General features: G+C 46.0%; 1 protein-coding gene across 1 annotated transcript; it reads left to right on the top strand.

Moving 5' to 3' along the window:
* The first annotated feature begins 6,326 nt into the window (after window positions 1-6,326).
* Window positions 6,327-18,875, top strand: CKAP4 (cytoskeleton associated protein 4). Its single transcript, XM_048832093.2, has 2 exons — window positions 6,327-6,875; window positions 15,292-18,875. The coding sequence occupies exons 1-2, from the start codon at window positions 6,543-6,545 to the stop codon at window positions 16,624-16,626; spliced, it is 1,668 nt and encodes a 555-aa protein (XP_048688050.1). The 5' UTR covers window positions 6,327-6,542; the 3' UTR covers window positions 16,627-18,875.
* Window positions 18,876-19,366: the final 491 nt, after the last annotated feature.

The raw sequence follows: 19,366 nt of genomic DNA, 5'->3' as shown, positions 1-19,366 counted from the left end.
AGAAGGGATTACATTCAATGGTCTAATCCGATTACTTCCACAAGGAAGAATACATTTCTAATGCATGCTTATTTACCGTGCCCTAGTTTTGCATCTCATTGGGATACAAGAACCTCAGGGAAGGTCTCTTTTCATGAAAAAAGCCAGGGAGAAGTCCATTTGTAATGCCAAGCCATTTGAGAACTCATAGTTTCACCTCCCAGGGATATCATTCACTCCTTTTAAATTAGCTTGAGTTAAAATTATTTGTTTACCCATTTTTGTAGAGTATTAAAACCAAACACTAAACAACATATCTTACAAGAAAATTAAAATGTCCAATGCCTATAGAGACTTGACAGGCTCAGCTGAAATTTATTATTTGTACTATGATAGCGCAACAGGTACCAGTCAACAATGAGGGCCCCACTAGGCTAGACACTATATAACGAAAGATAGTGCTTTCCCTAAAGACCGTATAGTTTAAATCTGGAGCATGGACTCTGCTGCAGAAAAGACAGAGGAATTAGGACCGGGCATAACTCAAATATTACATATATTGAATTTTGGTTTAGATTTCAGAGTTTGACAGCTGAATAATCTTTATTCTTGCTAAATTGGTTCAGCTGCAAGGGAGAACAGAGACTGTTAGAAGTCAGACATAAGGGTGGAATCAACAAAGGTACTTAGGCACCTAATCCTCTGACCTAGGCACCTAAATCCCAGTTTTAGGCTCCACTGTGATCTATTCTGGTGGGGGGGCTCCCTCAATTTCCCCTCTTAAGGCTATGCCACTGTGGATAAATAATGAAAGAGTGATTGGAGCAGGGGGACTAGATCCTGGTCTCCCATGTGGATGCCCTAACCACTGGACTACCAACTCACTCTCTCTCTGATCCAACGACAGTCTGCTGTGGATAAATACTTAAATAGTCATTGGGTCAGACAGACAAGAGAGCCAGACAGAAAAATCATCTCCTCCTCCCCTCCCCACCCACCATGTCTCCTCTGAATAATGTCAACTCCTTCTAGGACCATTTGAGGATTCAGAAATAGATTGGTTACCTTTTAAACGTCTTACACACACCAAAGCATCCAGCATTAGAGAGAGAAATTTTAAAAACAACTTTAAAATTAATCCCAAATGAGGACATCTTCCATCCAATTTTTGGACAGCTCTGCAGCGTAAAGGTCTCTATCTGTATATATTTCATAAAAAATCCCTACTTTACAAGAACAATAAGGTTGCAAAGTCAAACTCTCAATAATTAGGAAGTACCAGAATTCAGGTTGTCAGTGCAACCTTAATTATGCCTCCCTTTGTGTATTCATTATGATACATAATCACATATTATTTCGCCCAACTTCATTCTTGGAAATGACATTTAACAAAAAATTCAGCCTGAAGCAGCCACCCAGCAGAGAAAGTTTCAGCCCAAATGGTTAAAGATTGGCAAAGTTATAAGCAACTGAAAACTGCAGTGTTGTCTTGCCAGTCTTGCCCACGGAAAAGCTCTCTCTGATTGGCGGCTCTTGCCCAGGAGGTGAGGAAATGGGGAAGGCAGACAAACAGGGCTCCTGCAGAAGACAAGTTGCTATCTCTCCCCTCAGGAGCCCAGAGGTGTTTTGGGGTAGGGGAGGGGGAGAGGAAGGAGCAGATAGTCCCCAGCAGCTCAGGGAGATCTGGTCCCTCTTCCCCGCTTGTGAAAAAAAGTGATCAGTCTGCTCTGTGCTCCTCCCCCTTCCCTCTCCATCTTGCAACACGAAGCCTGGGAAGGGGAGAGGAGGTGAAGAACCCCTGGAGCTGCCTCCCATCTCCCCAGCCTGGGAAGGGGGAGAAAGGGATGTGCTGGATCTGCCCTCGCAGACCTGGAGTCTGGGGGAAGAACCCTTAGAACTGCAAGAGGAGCAAAGGGCAGATTGGACGTGGACTGGGGGTTGGGGAGTGTGGCAAGCAGCATTCATTCATTATATTTTTTGTGGCTTAGGAGAAGCTGGCAGCTCTGCATCATCTGGCAGCCAACCGAGAGCACTTGCGGGGGGGGGGGGGCACAATCATCTTATTGTTAGGAGAGTTGGCAACATTGCAGCTGTCCCAAATGCTTTGGGGCTGGGCAGGAAGAGTTCAGAAAATCAAAAGCCACATGCGAAAAAAAAAAAACCAATGTAATTTATCATTATTTTCATTTTCTTGACTTTGGGGCACGTCTGACTTTTGGGGCTGGCAAGGCTGGTAGGGTTGCCAGTTTTGGTAGGACATATTCCTAGAGGTTACATCACATGACATAATCTTTCATGAAAGATGAATCTTTAATTCCTGGAGACTCCAGAACAATCCTGGAGGCTTGGCCACCCTGGAGGTGGGTGGATTTTTCACATCCCATGAGCGAGGTAGTTATACTGAAGTAAATGCGTAGTGTAGACCTGGCCTGAACAAGCGACTTGTAATGTGAAGCGTTGAGCAGCCTTAAGGGCATGTCTACACTGGCAGAGTTACAGCACTGCTCAGAGAGCGCTGAAGGGAAAACACTGTTGTGTGTTCACACTGACAGCTGCCTGCGCAATACCATGTTCACACTTGCGGCACTTGCAGCGGTATTCGGAGCAGTGCACTCTGGGGAGCTATCCCACAGAGCATCTCTTCCTCTTCTGCTGCTAAGAGTTGTAGGAAGATGGAGGGGGGTTGCGGGGCACCCTGGGTCCTGTCCCAATGCCCAGTGATACATTGCTTTGCATCCCAGCAATCCCTGTGCTTCTGTCCGCATTTGGCGCCATCTTTCAATGGTTTGTGTACTGCGCACCCTGCCTCTTCAGGCTGCAGGACTGGATCTTGAACTGTTGACTAGTATGCTGCTCGCTCTGACCAACACATCACGAGTGGCAGTGGAGTTATTCCTTAAACTACAAAGGCAAGAGGAGTGCGACATTGATCTCGCCACGCATACTAGCTACGACATGAGATTGCTTTTGGCATTCATGGAGGTGCTGACCACAGTGGAACGCTGCTTTGGGGCTTGGGAAACAAGCACAGAGTGGTGGGATCACATCATGAAGCACGTATGGGATGACGAGCAGTGGCTGCAGAACTTTCAGATGAGGAAAGCCACATTCATGGGACTGTGTGATGAGCTCGCCCCAGCCCTGCAGCACAAGGACACAAGAATGAGAGCTGCCCTGCCGTTGGAGAAGCGCATGATGATTGCACTGTGAAAGCTGGCTATTCCAGAATGCTACTGATTGGTTGAAAGAAAAGGAGTACTTGTGGCACCTTAGAGACTAACCAATTTATCTGAGCATGAGCTTTCGTGAGCTACAGCTCACTTCATCGGATGCATACCGTGGAAACTGCCGATGAAGTGAGCTGTAGCTCACGAAAGCTCATGCTCAAATAAATTGGTTAGTCTCTAAGGTGCCACAAGTACTCCTTTTCTTTTTGCGAATACAGACTAACACGGCTGTTACTCTGAAAACTGATTGGTTGCTAACCAGTTCGAAGTGGGAAAGTTGACCGCTGGACTCGTGTTGATGGAAGTGTGCAGGGCCATTAATCGCATCCTGCTCCAAAAGACTGTGAATCTGGGCAAAGTGCACAACATTGTGGATGGCTTTGAACAAATGGGCTTCCCTAACTGCGGAGGGATGATAGATGGCACGCATATTCCAATTCTGGCACCTAGCCACTGAGTACATTAATTGCAAGGGGTATTTCTCAATGGTTCTCCAGGCGCTTGTGGATCACCGTGGGCGTTTCACGGTCATTAACGCAGGCTGGTCCGGAAAGGTGCATGACGCACACATCTTTCAGAACACTGGCCTGTTCAGGAAGCTGCAAGCAGGGACTTTCTTCCCAGACCAGAAGATCACCATAGGGGAAGTCGAACTGCCCAGTGTGATCCTGGGAGACCCTGCCTACCCCTTTATACTGTGGCTTATGAAGCCATTCACAGGGCATCTTGACAGCAGCAAGGAGCAGTTCAAGAACAGGCTGAGCAAGTGCAGAAATACTGTTGAGTGTGCTTTTGGACATTTAAAGGCCCACTGGCGCTGCCTCTATGGGAAGCTGGACCTGGCCGATGACAATATTCCTATGCTTATAGCCGTGTGCTGTATGCTCCACAGTATTTGTGAAGAGAAGGGTGAAAGCTTCTCTCAGGGCTGAACCGCAGAGGCTCAATGCCTGGAGGCTGAGTGTGAACAGCCAGAGACCAGGGCTATTAGAGGGGGGGCAGCACAGGACCATAAGGATCAGGGATGCCTTGAAGCAGCAATTTGAAGCTGAAAGCCACTAATATTTGTTGCTATGCTTGGAGTGCTTGCAATGCTAGGAGATGATTGTGATTGGTGCAGACGATGCAATATGAAATTTTAACATAATTGGCTGTTGCTTTGCAGGGCTCTGTTTGCTTTCAATTAAGAGAATAGAGATTGCTTTCAAATCAACGCAATTCTTTTATTAAAAAACAACAACCGGAGGAGAGAGTCAAAAAAACCCCATCAGCAGTGAGGGGGATGGGGGAAGGGAAGGTCCCAGGAGGAGGTGGGGTCCCGGGGCGGCTAAAGATTCATGTATGTCCAGAGATCATATCCAACCTTCTCCTTTGGAGTACAATGCAGCAGGTACTGTACTTCAGCAGGGCCAACCTGCAGAGGCATGGGTGTTGATTGTAGTGGGAGTCCTCCCCCCATCGAGCACGCCACATCCCTGCTCCTCTGCCTACCTCCCAGCGCTTCCCCCTGGCTGCCATCAAACAGCTGTTTGGCGGTGTGCTGGGAGGGAAGGGGAAGAGCGGGAACATGGCGCGCTCAGGGGAGGAGGTGGGGAAGTACAGGGCCGGGGCGGGGATTTGGGGAAGGAGTCAGAATAGGGGCAGGGAAGGGGTGGAATTGGGGTGGGGACTTTGGGGAAGGGGTTGGAATGGGGGTGGAGAAGAGCTGGGGCCAGGGGCAGAGTGTGTGTGTGTGGGGGGGAGGGGTTGAGCACCCAGGGGAAAGCGGGGAAGTCTGCACCTATGCCTTCTGCACCCAACAACTCTCTTCAGTGATTCCCAAAATCAAATCCACTTACCAGAGGCCTCCTCTCCTGTTTGTGCTTCACCAACATCCAACAGCTGTGACTGGCTAGCCTCCTCTGGGGTAGAAAAGAGCCCCTAGCTGCATGCATCTCTGAGCTCCGAGCTGTCCTTTGCCTCTGGGTCCCCCTCCACATTCTCGTCCAAGATTTCCTCCTCCTGGCTCGGTCCACTCTTGAGTGGCATGCGAGCCATTGAAGTATTCACAGTGGCCTTCGCAGTGGAGGTGGGGTCGCCGCCAAGTATTGCATCCAGCTCTTTGTAGACCCGGCAGCTCGGGGGTGCAGCTCCAGAGCGGCAGTTTGCCTCCCGTGCCTTGTGCTAGGCGTTCCGCAGCTCCTTCACTTTGACCCTGCACTACTGTGTGTTCCGGTCATGGCCCCTTTCTGTCATGCATCGTGAAATCTGCCATAGGTATCATAATTCCTATAGCTGGAGCGCAGCTGGGACTGGACAGTCTCCTCTCCCCAAATGCTGATGAGGTCCAGCAGCTCGCATTGCTCCAAGTGGGAGATCGCCTGGTGCGTGGAACAGGCATGGCCACCTGAAAAGATGCGCTGGGACCACTGAACGCATCACCAAGCAAACAGGAAGGGGACTTTCAAATTTGCAAATGAATGTACAGAGTGGGGATGACGGTTGGTCACCTGAGGCCAGGGCAGCAGAGTTCAAACCAATGACCAGAGAGGTGAGAACAGGCATTGCGGGATACCTCCAGTAAGCCAGTCACAGCGCTGTAATCGACTAGGGTGTCTACAGTGGCACGGTGGCGTTGTACCCCCGGCGCAGAAAGCCGTACGCCTCTTGTCTGGGTGGTTTTTTTAAAGCGCTGCAACTGTGCAGTTTCTGTGCACTAAGTGGCTTGGCAGTGTGTACACCTGGGGAGTTACAATGCAGAAAGCCGGTTTACTGCACAGAAACTTGTCAGTGTGGACAGGGCCTTAACTGTAGGTGTGGCTCCCTTGCCTATAGTTTGGTTAGTAGACTTCAAACAGAAAATGCCACAGAGGCAAGGGCTGCTAGTCTCTCCTCTCCGCAGCACTGCATGTAGTTTGACCGGATATCCCAAGTTCATAAGTACAGTCCCGGTATTTGGGAGGTTTTCTTATATAGGCGCCGATTACCCCCCCCACACTCCGTCCCAATTTTTCATCTTTGCTATCTGGTCACCCTAACTGCATGGCTCCCCCGTAAGGGCTCGCTGGGGAATGGAGCTGGGTTGGTTCCTCCCGGTGTGCGTGGCAGCTCCCCCTTCTCGCCGGGCTGGGGAGGCGGCGCTGGGTGTGCAGCGGGGCGGGGAAGCCCCGGCTCCTGTGGCTGGAGCCACCCCACCCTCCTACCCCATAGCCTCTGCCCGGACTGAATGGGGAGCGAGAGCGGCTCGGTCCCGCAGCGCTGAGCCCTTCCCGCGGAGCCCGCGCTGATTAACCCGCCTAAAGCGCCGCCGGCCTCTTTCGCTGGGCAGCAGCTGCGCCGCCCGCCCTCCCAGCCGGCATGTCCGCCGCCAGACAGCGCAGCAGCAAGGGCAGCGGCTCGGAGAAGGGAACCCAGTCCCACTCCGGCGGCGCGGATGACGTGGCAAAGAAGCAGCAGCAGGCGGCGGCTCCCGCCAAGGGGAGCAAAGCGGCGGGAGGCCGCCCGTCCGCCTGCAGCCTGGGCAGGGCTTTGAACCTCCTCTTCTCCCTGGCTCTGGTGGCAGCCGCCGCGTTCTCGGGCTGGGGCGTGCAGCACCTCCGCGGGCAGCTCGGCCAGCTCAGCCTGCGCCACGAGGGCTCGGCGCGGCAGCGGGAGGAGCTGGCCCGCGCCCTGGAGGGGGTCGCGCAGAAGGTAAGGGCAAGGAGGTGGGTGGTTTCTCTCTGTCCACCCGCCAACCCCTCAACTGGCGGGGGGCGCTCGCAAAGTTTGCCAGGGCTCCCCAAACTCTGGCGACTCCATTGCTGTGAAGGCAGAGGGAGGCCGAGCCTGGAGGCGAGGCGGTGCCGGCGCTCGGCAGGAGCAGACAAAGGGCTAGTCCCCAGGAGAAGGGCTGCGTCCGGTGAAGACGCTCTGTGCCCTTGGGGAGCGCTCTCCTGGCGAAGGGCTTCTCTACCCTGGCTCGCTACAGCGCTGCAACGCTCTTGTTCACGGGTGTGAAAAAACACCCCCCCTGAGCACAGCAAGTTTAAGCGCCCCTAAAGCGCCAGTGTGGACGGTGCACCAGCGCTGGGAGCGTTGCCCCTCATGGGGGTGGGTTTTTTTTTTAGAGCGCTGGGAGAGCTCTCTCCCAGCGCTGAGCACCGCCACCACACAAGCCACATTAAAGCGCTGCTGTGGCAGTTTTTTAGCATTGCCAGTGTAGACTAGCCCTAATAAATCCACCCCCCCCCCCCCAGGCAGTAGCTGTGTCGGGAGCAGAGCAGCTCTCCTGCCAACCTAGCCTTGTCTACACTGGCACTCAGGTTAGTGTAACCTATGTTGCTCAAGAGGGTGGCTTATTCACACCCCTGAGTTATATCGAAGTAATCTTGGCTATTCCTACACCATAGATAGCAGCAGAGCATGTTTTGCTTTCACCCTGTCACTGTTTTTGACTATGCATCACCCTTATTTTCCTGCAGTTTTCAGTGGCAGTCGAATTTGCTGCACACTATGAAAAGCAAAAATCCCACCTGTTTTAAAAAGCAATAGCGGTAGCACCAGAACTGCTGATTGGCTGCACCCTCACTGCTTACAGTGTCTGCCAAATTCCTACATTATCTCCAGCCAAGAGGATGAGACCAGCAACTTCTGTTGCAACTGATTTCCACAGGAGTGTAATGAAGTAGTCAGTGAAGTGTGTGGCCCAATTGATCAGAGAGGTACCCTTTTCCTTGAAACTGGAGGATGCTATTTTTGCTCAAACGGAATCCACTTCTAGGCTAGGGCTTCAGGCATGGCAGTGCAATGCACTTCCCACACCTTTCAGGATGGCTTAAAATATTTCACTTTTTAAAAAAATGTTAGAAATACTGTCAACTTAAAATAAAAATCGCACTTCTGTTAGGAAGTGTTACATACAGTAACACCTGAGATTATTATAACTGAAATGGATCAGAGAAAAAATGTCTGTTTTTTCAGTTTGTGGGTTTTGTACATCTGAGAGCACCCTGTGTATAGTCATTCAGTTTCACTGTTTCCCCTGTGTGATCAGTAGGGCATCGAACTGTAAGCTGATCCATGGGGATCAGGTGTTTCCATGTAGGTGAAGAATCTGCCCACAGGGGGTCAGTGTGCAGGATAGGGGGTTTAGTTGGTCAGTTTCTTGTTTGTTTGTGTGGGTCTTTTACACAGCAACAGGGGAAAGAAAAACACCTACAATGCATATGTGATTGTAGAACTCAGTTTTTCATGCTGGCTGGATTTCAAGTTCACATGGTACTGACGAACGTGACAGGCACAACATTTTAATTTGCCTAATATTTGTTTAAAGATATATGGGGGAAGGGAGATACTGGGATCAAAAGCTTGGCATGTATGACATAGGAATATAATACATAGCCTCAGTATAAGAACTTAGGTAGTTATATAATTATTTATTGTATTTTCTATGGCACTCATCACTTCAGTATCTGAACAACTCACAGACTCTAGTGAATCAGATTTGCAGCATCCTTGTGAAGAAGGAAAGTATTGTTTTCTCCATTTCACAGATTGGATGCTGTGGCTCAGCCAGATTATGTGATTTGGCCAAGATCTCACAGACAGCTTATGGCAGAGCCAAGAACAGAAGCCAGATCTCTTGAGTCCCAGTCCAGTGCCATCACCACAAGCCTATTTGTCCTCTAATAGCTGACAAGGGATTTAAACTAAGAGGAGTCCTGATCTGTGAAATTCGTAGGCACACAATTCAGATCAATTTCTGTCCTCTACTTACTCAACAGGCAGGAGCTGGCTGCTGTGAGTGTGTTCTGTGTGAGCACAAAAGAGAGCGAGCCAAGACAGTGCAACACTGAAGTTTTAGTTTTCCTTCCACACATACCATCCCTCTCTCATCAAGCACTCACTGAAAGTAGAGTTCTTTATGTCTACACTAGACATCAATAAAGTGCAGTGGTGTCACTGTAGCTTAAACTCTATAGGGATGGAAAGGGTTCTTCCGTCAACCTAGTGGTGTGTACAGCGGGCCTTAGGTTGGGTTAACTACACTGCATAAGGTGTGAAATTTTTCACAGCCTGAGCAATGTAGTAAAGCTGTCTGCAGGGCATGTCTTTACTAGCCACGTTAAAGCACTGCCACGGCAGCGCTTTAATGTGGCTGTGTAGTCACGGCACCAGCGCTGGGAGAGAGGTCTCCCAGCGCTATTAAAAAACAACAACAAAAAACAGCACTTCCACAAGGGGAGTAGCTACCAGTGCTGGGAGTGCGGCTCCCAGTGCCAGTGCACTATCTACATTGGCACTTTACAGTGCTGAAACTTGCAGCGCTCAGGGGTGTGTTTTTTCACACCCCTGAGCAAGACAGTTGCAGCGCTGTAAAGTGGCAGTGTAGACACGGCCTAACTTTATAGTGTAGATCACGCCTAAGTTCCTAGACGTAATCATACTATCATTTCTCTCTTGAGCAGCCTGTTACAGCCATCATTTCCCAGGGCTAATATTTTGTTCTGTAGCAACAAGACATTTTTAAGGAGAGCTTTTTCTGAAAGAGAGCAATTCGAATTCAGGTGCTGTAACACCAGGCAGTGTCTCTTTTATTCTTCCCTTGCTTATCAAAGGGAAGGCTGAGGTTATTGGAAATATCAGCATCACTCTACTAGTTTCAATATTTAGATTGGGATTTTCAAAATCTATGGGATTTGGGTTTCTAGTTCCCTTAGGTCCCTTTGAAAATCCCAGCCTTAATTTGTCTTGAGGCCTACCAAGCATAGGGATATGTAAAATGTGCTCCCTTCATCTCTGGATTGCTGTGGCCAAAATCACAAGTTAATACCAGGCTCTGAGAGAGAGGCGCACAAATGATGTTTTAAATAATTAGCTATCCAAGGTGTGCCTACACCTTGTATACTGTGTCCAGTTGTGGTTTCCCCATCTCAAAAAGGATATAGTGGAACTAGAAAAGATTCAAAGGAGGGTAACAAAGATGATCGAGGGTTTGGAACATACAAGGAGAGAAGATTAGGGCTGCTCAGTTTAGAAAAGAGGTGACTAAGGGGTGATCTGATAAAACTCTAAAAAATCATGAATGCTGTGGAAAAAGTGAATAAAGAAGTGTTATTTACCCTTTCCCACACTACAAAAACTAGGGGTCACCTGATGAAATTAATTGGAGCAGGTTTAATACAAGAGGAAGTACTTTTTTCACACAGCTAACCTGTGGGACTCATTGCCTTGGGATGCTCTGATGGTGAAAAGTATAACTGGGTTAAAAAAAGAACTGGGTACATTCATAGAGGATAGGTCCATCAATGGCTATTAGCCAAGATGGTCAGGGACGCACGCAACCATGCTCAGAGTGACCCTAAACCTGACTACCAGAAGTCAGGAGTGGAAGACAGGGATGGATCACTCCAAAATTGCCCTGTTCTGTACGCTCTCTCTGAAGCTCTGGTACACGCCACTGTTGGAGACAGGATACTGGGCAAGATGGACCATGGTCTGACCCAGTTTGGCAGCTCTTATATCTATGTTCTAGTTCCAAAGGGAGATAAAACTCCACCTACCTGTGTGTCAAGGATGGCTAACATTAGGCATGCATTTCTAATGTAAGGATGAAAGGCAGAGGGAGGAGATCAATTCATGGCCTAATATCACTGTAGGATACTGTGCTACACCTATATAGCACTGCCAGTTTAGGCTGCTTTGAGGGAACTCCGTCCTCCACCCTCTTTGGTCTTTTGCCATACAGAGCCATTGTCAGAAGTAAGAGTTATATAAGCTCATCTGCTATTCACATCAGCTGTAGGAAGGGAAAGGAAATTATGTGGAAAGTTGTAGTTAGTCTTTGTAGTATAGCACAATTGACAGAGGAGCAAAGATTATTTTAGCACAATTTACAGAGGAGCTAAGATTATTTGACATGTTAACATGACTTTTTAAAGGAGAAAACTGGTTGTCAGTAGAAGAATATTTTTCTGTCTTGTATATGATATTAAGCCTTTCAAAGACTGTGATTGAAATCCATGCCTTTGGGGGCACAGCTAGACACACACCTCTTGATTCACTTTTTCCACAGCATTCATGATAGACATATATGGACATTATAGACATTTATGATATCCCCCCTTAGTCATCTCTCTTCTAAACTGAACAGCCCTAATCTTTTTAATCTCTTCTCAAATGGAAGCCATTCCAAACCCTTGTTTTATAATGAATGTGAACTGTTATTTTGAAGTTAGGGTTTTATCCCTTTCTTGCAAAGGGCTCATGTAGGGGTCAGCAAGCCATTTAGAGTAAATAGGCTGAGTACAAGATTATTAAGATTAATTAAATTAGAAATTGGTCTATCTTGACTATATTGGGCTTGATTCTATTTTACATTAGAGCTCTGATCCTCAACCACGTGGCCCTGTAGTAAGTTAAAGGTGCAGGGGAACAGCTTCAACCTACATCACTTGGCATATGGTCCATCAGGGTCATTACAAGAGGAGAATCAGGCATAGTAGAGCTCCATTCTACCATGCCCCAACAAACACCCTTCTCCCTATGTCAGGAAAGAGGGTGGGGATCTGTCTCATAGACTCACAGACTTTAAGGCCAGAAGGATCCATAATGATCATCTAGTCTGACCTCCTGCACACTGCAGGTCACAGAACCTCACCCACCCACTCCTGTAATAGACCCATAACGTCTGACTGAGTTACCAAAGTCCTCAAATCATGTTTTAAAGACTTTCAGTTACAGAGAATCCTCCACTGGCCACATCTGGCACTTTAGGCCTGACCTGGCACATTGTGACATTAGAGAGCCAGATTCTCTGGTCCGATAACAGTAACATTTGGAGACAGGTTAGTTAATAGGATGAACTTAGCACATTAGTTTAATTTTACAGCTGTGTCTGCAGGAGGAGATAGGTGAGCAATAGTTTCCCTGCACTATGTAAGGCTTATAAACACCTGACGTGTGACATGACAACTTTAAAGAGATACAGAAAAAAGTTCTGTAGTGAAAAACTCTGTATATGGTAAAATCAGACTGAAAGACCACTGGGCGGTAACTACTGATAGAACCACATTATCAATTTAATAACCATTGCCACATAGCAATTTGAGTAACATTATTATTCACATTTTCCCATTTAATTTCTTTCTAGTCTCATGTAAGACCTTCAGGGTACAAACTGCTTAAAATGTAATCATCTTTCCTTTAAGTTTTAAAGGTGGCCTGCAAAGGAAAGGATTCTTTCCCCCTCTTCCCCCCCCCCCACGCCCTTTTTGGTTCTTTCTGATATATGAAGGCGGCCTGGGACTTTTTTTTGAGGCGAGAAGGGTAAGGAGCAGATATGCCAAACCCTCAAAAAAGCTGCAGAAATTGGGCTTGTTTTTGGCTTAATTGGCTTGTGAGTTGCTTGTTGGCCAGCTTTTAGCTTGTTGCTTCTTTTTTTGATTGGCTCCCGGCAAGCAGGGGCAAGTGGGGGAGAGAGTCAGAGGTACACAGCAGGCCCACCACGGTCCCAGACTGCAGGCCAGGGGGATCTAGTCACATAGAGTATTGGGGTTCTTAGGGATTGGCTTGTTTTGGCTTAGTTTTGAAATGGGATTAGCTTGATTTTTGGCTTATTGTGAAAGTCGGGGTGCTTATTTACCGCATGAAAGTTGGCAACTGTGGTAAGGAGTTAGGGCATGGACAAGGTAGGATTCAAGAGTGGGTTTCTTCCTGCTTATTTTTCTATTAGAAATATCAGGTCTTATCTACTCTGTTTTTCCTGAACAACTGGAGAAGCAGTGAGATTATAACATAATCAAATTAGATTGAAACTTGAGCAATTGAGAGGGAATTTGATTTTTGAACAAACTATTTAAAACTTTGCTTTTTGTTAACACCCATTTACCTCAGACACCTGACAAATGTTTGGGAGAAAGACTGTCTTTGTTAAAGATTCAAATACTCTTATCCCTTCAACAGAAGGCTGAGAAAACTCCCTTTGGTGCTCCAGCAAAACAAGAAATAGCTATGATACTATACCTGGTGTTTCTTAGGGCTTGTCTACACTACTGCTTAAGTTGATGTAACTTACATCGCTCGGGTGTGAAAAAACCACCCCCGAGTGACGTAAGTTACATCGACTTAGCGCGATGTACACAATGCTTTATATCAGTGGGAGATGCTCTCCCACCGACATAGCTTCCGCCTCTCGCTGAGGTGGAGTAATTACATCTGCGGGAGAGCACTCTCCTGTCAACGTAGCGTGTCTTCACCAGACGTGCTACATTGGCGCAGCACAGTAGTGAAGACAAGCCCTAAGGAATAAATTTAGTAGACTTTGAAAAAAATTGGAGGATGGGGAGAAATCTTTTACCCCTTCTCTATACATCCTGAAGAAAAAAAGGATAGTAAAACCGTGCTTCCTTTGCAGGTCACCTGTAAAGTTTGGGGATTACTTGGACCTATCAACAGTATATCACTTAATGTTTGCATTTAAAACAAAATTAAAAGACTTTTGGCCAAATCCTGCAGTCCTTACTCAGCTCAGACTCCCACTGAAACCAAGGGAGGTTCAACCTGAGCATCCAAACCTGCAGACATGTATCTGAATAACTTACTTATTCATTAGTAACTAAATTAATGAGCTAACTCATGTGGGAAATGTTTGTAGGCTTGGGAGCTGAATGAAGACCTCATGACTTGGCCTTTTATAATTAAAAATAAGATATTTTCTTTTAAGTGCATTCATTTAATAATGTTATTTACAAAATGAAACCAGGTCTGAAGCTGCTTATCTAATCAATAAACCTGACAGACCGCATGGCAGTACTGATTAATGCACACTCCACATGTGTAGCAGGGAATGAGCCAAGACAGCATCTCCAGGATTCCTGTAGCATGCATTATTCACCACTGCCACACAGCCAAAACCTGTAAGAGTTCTTTTGTGCAGGATCCCCACTGAAGTCGGTGTGAGTTTTTAAAATCACTTGGGTTTTTTTAAATTGTGTGAATTTAGTGCTTATGGAACGTGCCACTTTCATAGACCCAAAGCCTGAAATTCTGTTTATCCGCAGAACGGGACCAGCCAGGCAATGGTCATGCAAGCTTTCCCATTCATATGCCTAGATCCTTATTCTAGGTGGGAGAGGTAGTTCAGTCTTCATGCCCAGTGATGCCTTGGCCTCTGAGCTGAGACTGTCAATAAATGTGCCAGTCAGTGCCAACTGTGGAGGTAATTTCTGTGATTTGGACAGGGAGCTGGACTGAAACCATCAGCTCATACCAAATAGGCAAAGCCCTTAATGTTCTCAGAAGAATTTCTGAGTTTTGAAAAAGCCACTATTTGGGTTTTACAGACTTCACTTCAATTTTGGCTTTTTCAGGACTTGGGAATTTTTCAGAGAAGCTCCCCTGCTGACCCTGGCCCATCAGCACAGCCCCAGGGCACAGAGCCCCATCTGCACCCCTTCCTGAGAGAGCCTGTGCAGGACAAGTTCTCCTCCTGACCCCAACCCTTTTTCAGTACCAGTCTGTCCACTTTCCCTGCACAGACTCTGTCTGCACTGATGGGCCGGGGTCAGGAGGGGAGCAGAAGGCTGCACCCCATGAGCGCTGGTCCCTCTATTGGACACTGGCTCTTCAGTGCGGCCCCTGGGCATAGGGCTCCATCTGCATCCCCTGCTGGGCATATCTGTGCTGGCATAGCCCCCTAGCATAGATGCAGCCTATACCAACGGAAGGAGTTATTCTGCCAGTGTAGGAACACCACCACCCTGAACAACGGTAGCCACTTGGCTGGAAGTATTCTTCTGTTAAGATACCTGCATCTATACTGGGGGTTTTGTCAGCCGTAACTATGTCGGTCAGGGGTGTGTTTTTTCACACCTCTCTCCAACTCCTCTATGCTGGTATAACTTTCCAGTGTAGCCCAAGCTTTTGTTTCTTTGTGCCTCAGTTTCCTATTTGATAATAGTACTTCCCAGTATCACCAGAATGCTTGAGGGAGGGAACAGTAAAGATTCTGAGGTGCTCAGATACTACAATAGTGGGGGTTATACGTAAATTAGGTAGATAGCGACATCCTCATCAACTAACATAAGATGAAAATTTAAGTTGAAAATATGTGGATTTCTGTTTTTAGGTGCATTCTCTTCAAGCCACATTTGGAGGTTTTGAATCCATGATGAAAAGTGCTCAGCATAAACAAGAAGTTACTGAGAAGAGTGTTAAACAAGGGGAGAGTGAAATAAATCGAATCAGTGAGGTTCTTCAAAAACTACAAAATGAAATCCTGAAAGACCTGTCTGATGGCATCCATGTGGTAAAGGATGCAAGAGAACGAGACTTCATGTCACTTGAAAACACTGTGGAAGAAAGATTAACAGAGTTGACCAGGTCTATCAACGATAACATTGCCATATTCACTGAAGTCCAGAAAAGGAGCCAAAATGAAATCAATGATATGAAAGCAAAGGTGGCTTCACTGGGAGAAACAGATGTGTATAAACATGAATTAAAGGCTCTGAAAGATGCTGTTGATGAGATGCAAACATCCATGAAAACCAAAGAGAAGGCCATAGAGTCTCTGAAAAGTACAATAGAGTCCATGGAATCGGATGTTTATACTGAAATCAAAGCATTAGTCAATCTCAAACAGGAACTTGAGACGTTCAAAGAGACTGCAGACACAGAACACCTTTCATTGAAAGCTTTTCAAGAGAAAGTTCTTAAAGCTGAAGAATCCATTATGCAGCTCCCTGATGAGATTAAAAGACTGGATGAAGATTTACAGCAAATTAAAGCCAACCTTAACAAACAGGAAGAAAATGTACTCTCCAAAAATGTGTTAGAAACCCTTGAAAAGAACAGGGAAGGCTTTGAATTCAGATTCAGAGGTGTAGAAGACAATTTTCAGTCTCTAAGTTCTACTGATGCTCAACAGACTGAAAAGATGGAATCACTTCTTTCTAAGCACGAAGCGTATGAAAGAAAGCTAGCAACTCTAGAAGAAGCCATTGCATCTCTGCGTAGTACCTCAGATGGTGATGTACGTTCAATAACAGACACTGTGCAAAGTCTTAGTGAATCTCAGCTCTCATTATACAATGATGTTGATGAACTGAGAAGAAGTGTGAGTGACCTACCAGACTCTGCTGATGCACTTCATAACATCCAGAAACAAGTTAGTGCTTTGCTGGATCAAGAAAAGCCTCAGATGGGCCAAGCACAATCTCAAGACTATCTTGAAAAACTGTCTTCTGTAGAAGGCTCTGTAGACACATTAAGATCTTCTGTCAATCAAGTTGAATCTGACTTGAAAATGATAAGAACTGCAGTAGATAGTTTAGTTGCTTACTCAGTGAAAATAGAAACAAATGAGAACAATGTGGAGTCTGTGAGGAGTTTGGTAGATGACCTAAGGAATGATCTGGATAGATTGTTTATGAAAGTAGAAAAGATACATGAAAAAGTTTAAGTGAACAGTGCTAACTGTGCAGTTATCGAATTTAAAAGAATAGCTTTTGTATACCCAGTGTTTTGACACCTCCAAAGAAAACAAGGACACATAATTAGAGACAGTTTCTGCTTAGTTCCTGGATCTCTCTTCTGTTTAGTTTCATTTTTAAAAGTTTTGTGAGTTCGGATGGATAGGTGGGTGAGTAGGGTAAATTACTAAGGCCTAGTCTACACTAGAAAGTTGTACTGCTTTAAGTATACTGGTATAGTTACAGCAGCACAATCTCCCTACTGTAGACATTGGCCTGGTCTACACTTAAAATTAGATAGACCTACCTTGATTGCTCAGGGCTGTGAAAAATGTGCCCTGTGCAACATAATTAGGTTGACCTAACTCCCTGGGTAGATGCAGCTAGGTCAAAGGAAAAATTCTTCTGGTGACCTCACTACCGCCTCTTGTAGTTAATCCGTCTCTCCATCGACTGAAAAACTCCTTCTGTCGATGTAGAAAACATCTACGCTATGATGCTAAGGTGGCACAGCTACAACGCATAGGTGGCTGTAGTGTAGACAGACCCATAGATATATTGATATAAAGGTGCTTTAGACTGGGTTAGCTATTCCTCTAGTGGAAGGGGAGTAGCTATATTGGCATAAGGTACCTTATACTGCTGTAACTGCATCCACACTAGGGCTTTTAGTGGTATTACGGTTTTAAAACCAAACAAACACACCCTTAATCAAAATATTCATGCTGGTAAAACTAATACGTGTAGACTAGGCCTGAGGCAACTCATCTGTTTCTTCAGCTTATTCCACCGTGTAGGGAAAGAAGCCAGTTCTGACTGCCATGCATACATAACCGCACACAGGAAAACTCATGGAGTGGGGAGAAGTATAGGGCACCTACAGACTCTAGTTCTCCAAAAAACGTGAGACGAGAGCTGCTGAGGGGTGTTCCATGGCACTGCTAAAGAGTAGACATATTTGTGCCCATATGCCCCTTTCCCCAGCACCTCCAAACCCCCATGTACAGATTAGCATGGCTGGGAAGAGGAATGTGAATTGAAGGATGTGATTCATTGCCAGAGGGCTCAATAACGTTTTGCCGTGTTATTTTGGGATTATTTACATTGTCAGAATCTCTCCCTTGAAGTCGTAATTCCTTTTCGTGGTATCACGGTTAGTTGCTGTGGAGATGATCAGGGCTTTGAGTGAGGAAGACTGAGGAGAGGAACTAAAAACACCACTGCCTATGCCGGCACAGCACCCTAGTGTAGATGCAACGTACAAGGACACAGGAGTTGTTCTGCCAGTGTAAGAACACCACCTCCTCCAGTGACTTTAGCTATGCCAATAGAACCCCTCTCCTATAAGCACACAAACTGGGGTTTTTTGTCAGCATACCTAGGTTGCTGCATGGGGGAGGGACGACACACCCCTGACTGACGTATGTTTTAGCTGTAGACCAGGCCTAAGCCTGCTAATAATACCACAGGAGGAGGAAGAGAAGATTCAGAATGATACCAACAGAATTGTTTCTAAATAAAATGCCTTTCAAGATTGCCTCTGAGGTGATAGTGACTTTAATTAGTATTACTGTATTCTGTACAACTGGAGTCGGTGAGAGTGTGTCATTGACTTCAGTGGAGTACGAGCAAGCCTCAGGTTGGCTGAGAATCAGAATGACTGTCAAATATTAAAGAATTTCAAGCACTCTAAGAACCTCTCCAACATGAAACTTTCTGGGGGGTTGTACCCTAGAAAAGGATTTCTGATTTCCTTTCTTTCTGAGGTTTACTTTTCAAAGGTTGTTTTTCAAAGGTACTTATACCTTGGTGCAGACTGCTCTGTAAATGGGGATATCTGCTAGCCCACGTTACAGAGAGTGTAATGCATGCCCTATTTTAACCAACTCTTTGGCTGCATTAGAAAATGATTCATAGAACTAGCACCTCCAACAAATGCTAATTTCTGGGAACAGCAGAGGTAAAGAGGGAGTTCCCTTCGATATTTAAGAATAAAATACCCAGCTATTTGTAATGCTGTTCCCACTGTACATAGTGAGAAGTTGCTAATAAGTCAAGTAAGTCTTAATAAGTGAGGCGGATGCACTGCATTGAGATAATTTTGTTGTTACTTTTTGAACTGCACTGTTCTTTGTTGACTTTTCTTTTCAAGTTTCTAACAGTTGTTTAGGTTACTGTGAAGTGAACTGTATGGCTTATTTACAGTATTTTTAATACATAATAAACACTTGGAATTGTGTTTTGATTTTTTTTTTCATGTTGCTTATTGTGAAAGGTACTTAATTTAGCATTTTGCAGAATATTCCCACTGAGGTTCAGGAGCTAGCTGGGAGTGGGGTGGAAAAGCCTCTAACTTGTTCATCAGAGCCTCAGCTTTAATTTCAAAACCAAAAAGTAACAATAGCAGCTGTTATGATTGTGACGAAAACCTTGACAATGTGGCCTGAGCATAAGTGATGCAACAATGTTCATCTGAGTTTGCAAAGAGCCTGAAACAATAGCTCTGGGTTGTGAACTGTCCCATTTATTTCAATGAATGCTAATTCAGACCCCAACAATGATATTTTAAAATGCCAGTTAACTGTTTCACTGCTCAAAGCATGTAAAACAGAAATATTTGTCAGTTCAGGACAACTGTACTGTATTCCCCCTCCGTGGTCTAGCCAGGATAGCCAGTTCAGGCTCCTCAGCCATCACCTCTCTGGCGTGGATACCCACATCTCTTTTCCT

This window comes from Caretta caretta, chromosome 1, assembly GCF_965140235.1.
Source record: "Caretta caretta isolate rCarCar2 chromosome 1, rCarCar1.hap1, whole genome shotgun sequence".
In the NCBI taxonomy this organism is placed as follows: Eukaryota; Metazoa; Chordata; order Testudines; family Cheloniidae; genus Caretta; species Caretta caretta.
This window is presented reverse-complemented; position numbering and strand designations above follow the sequence as displayed.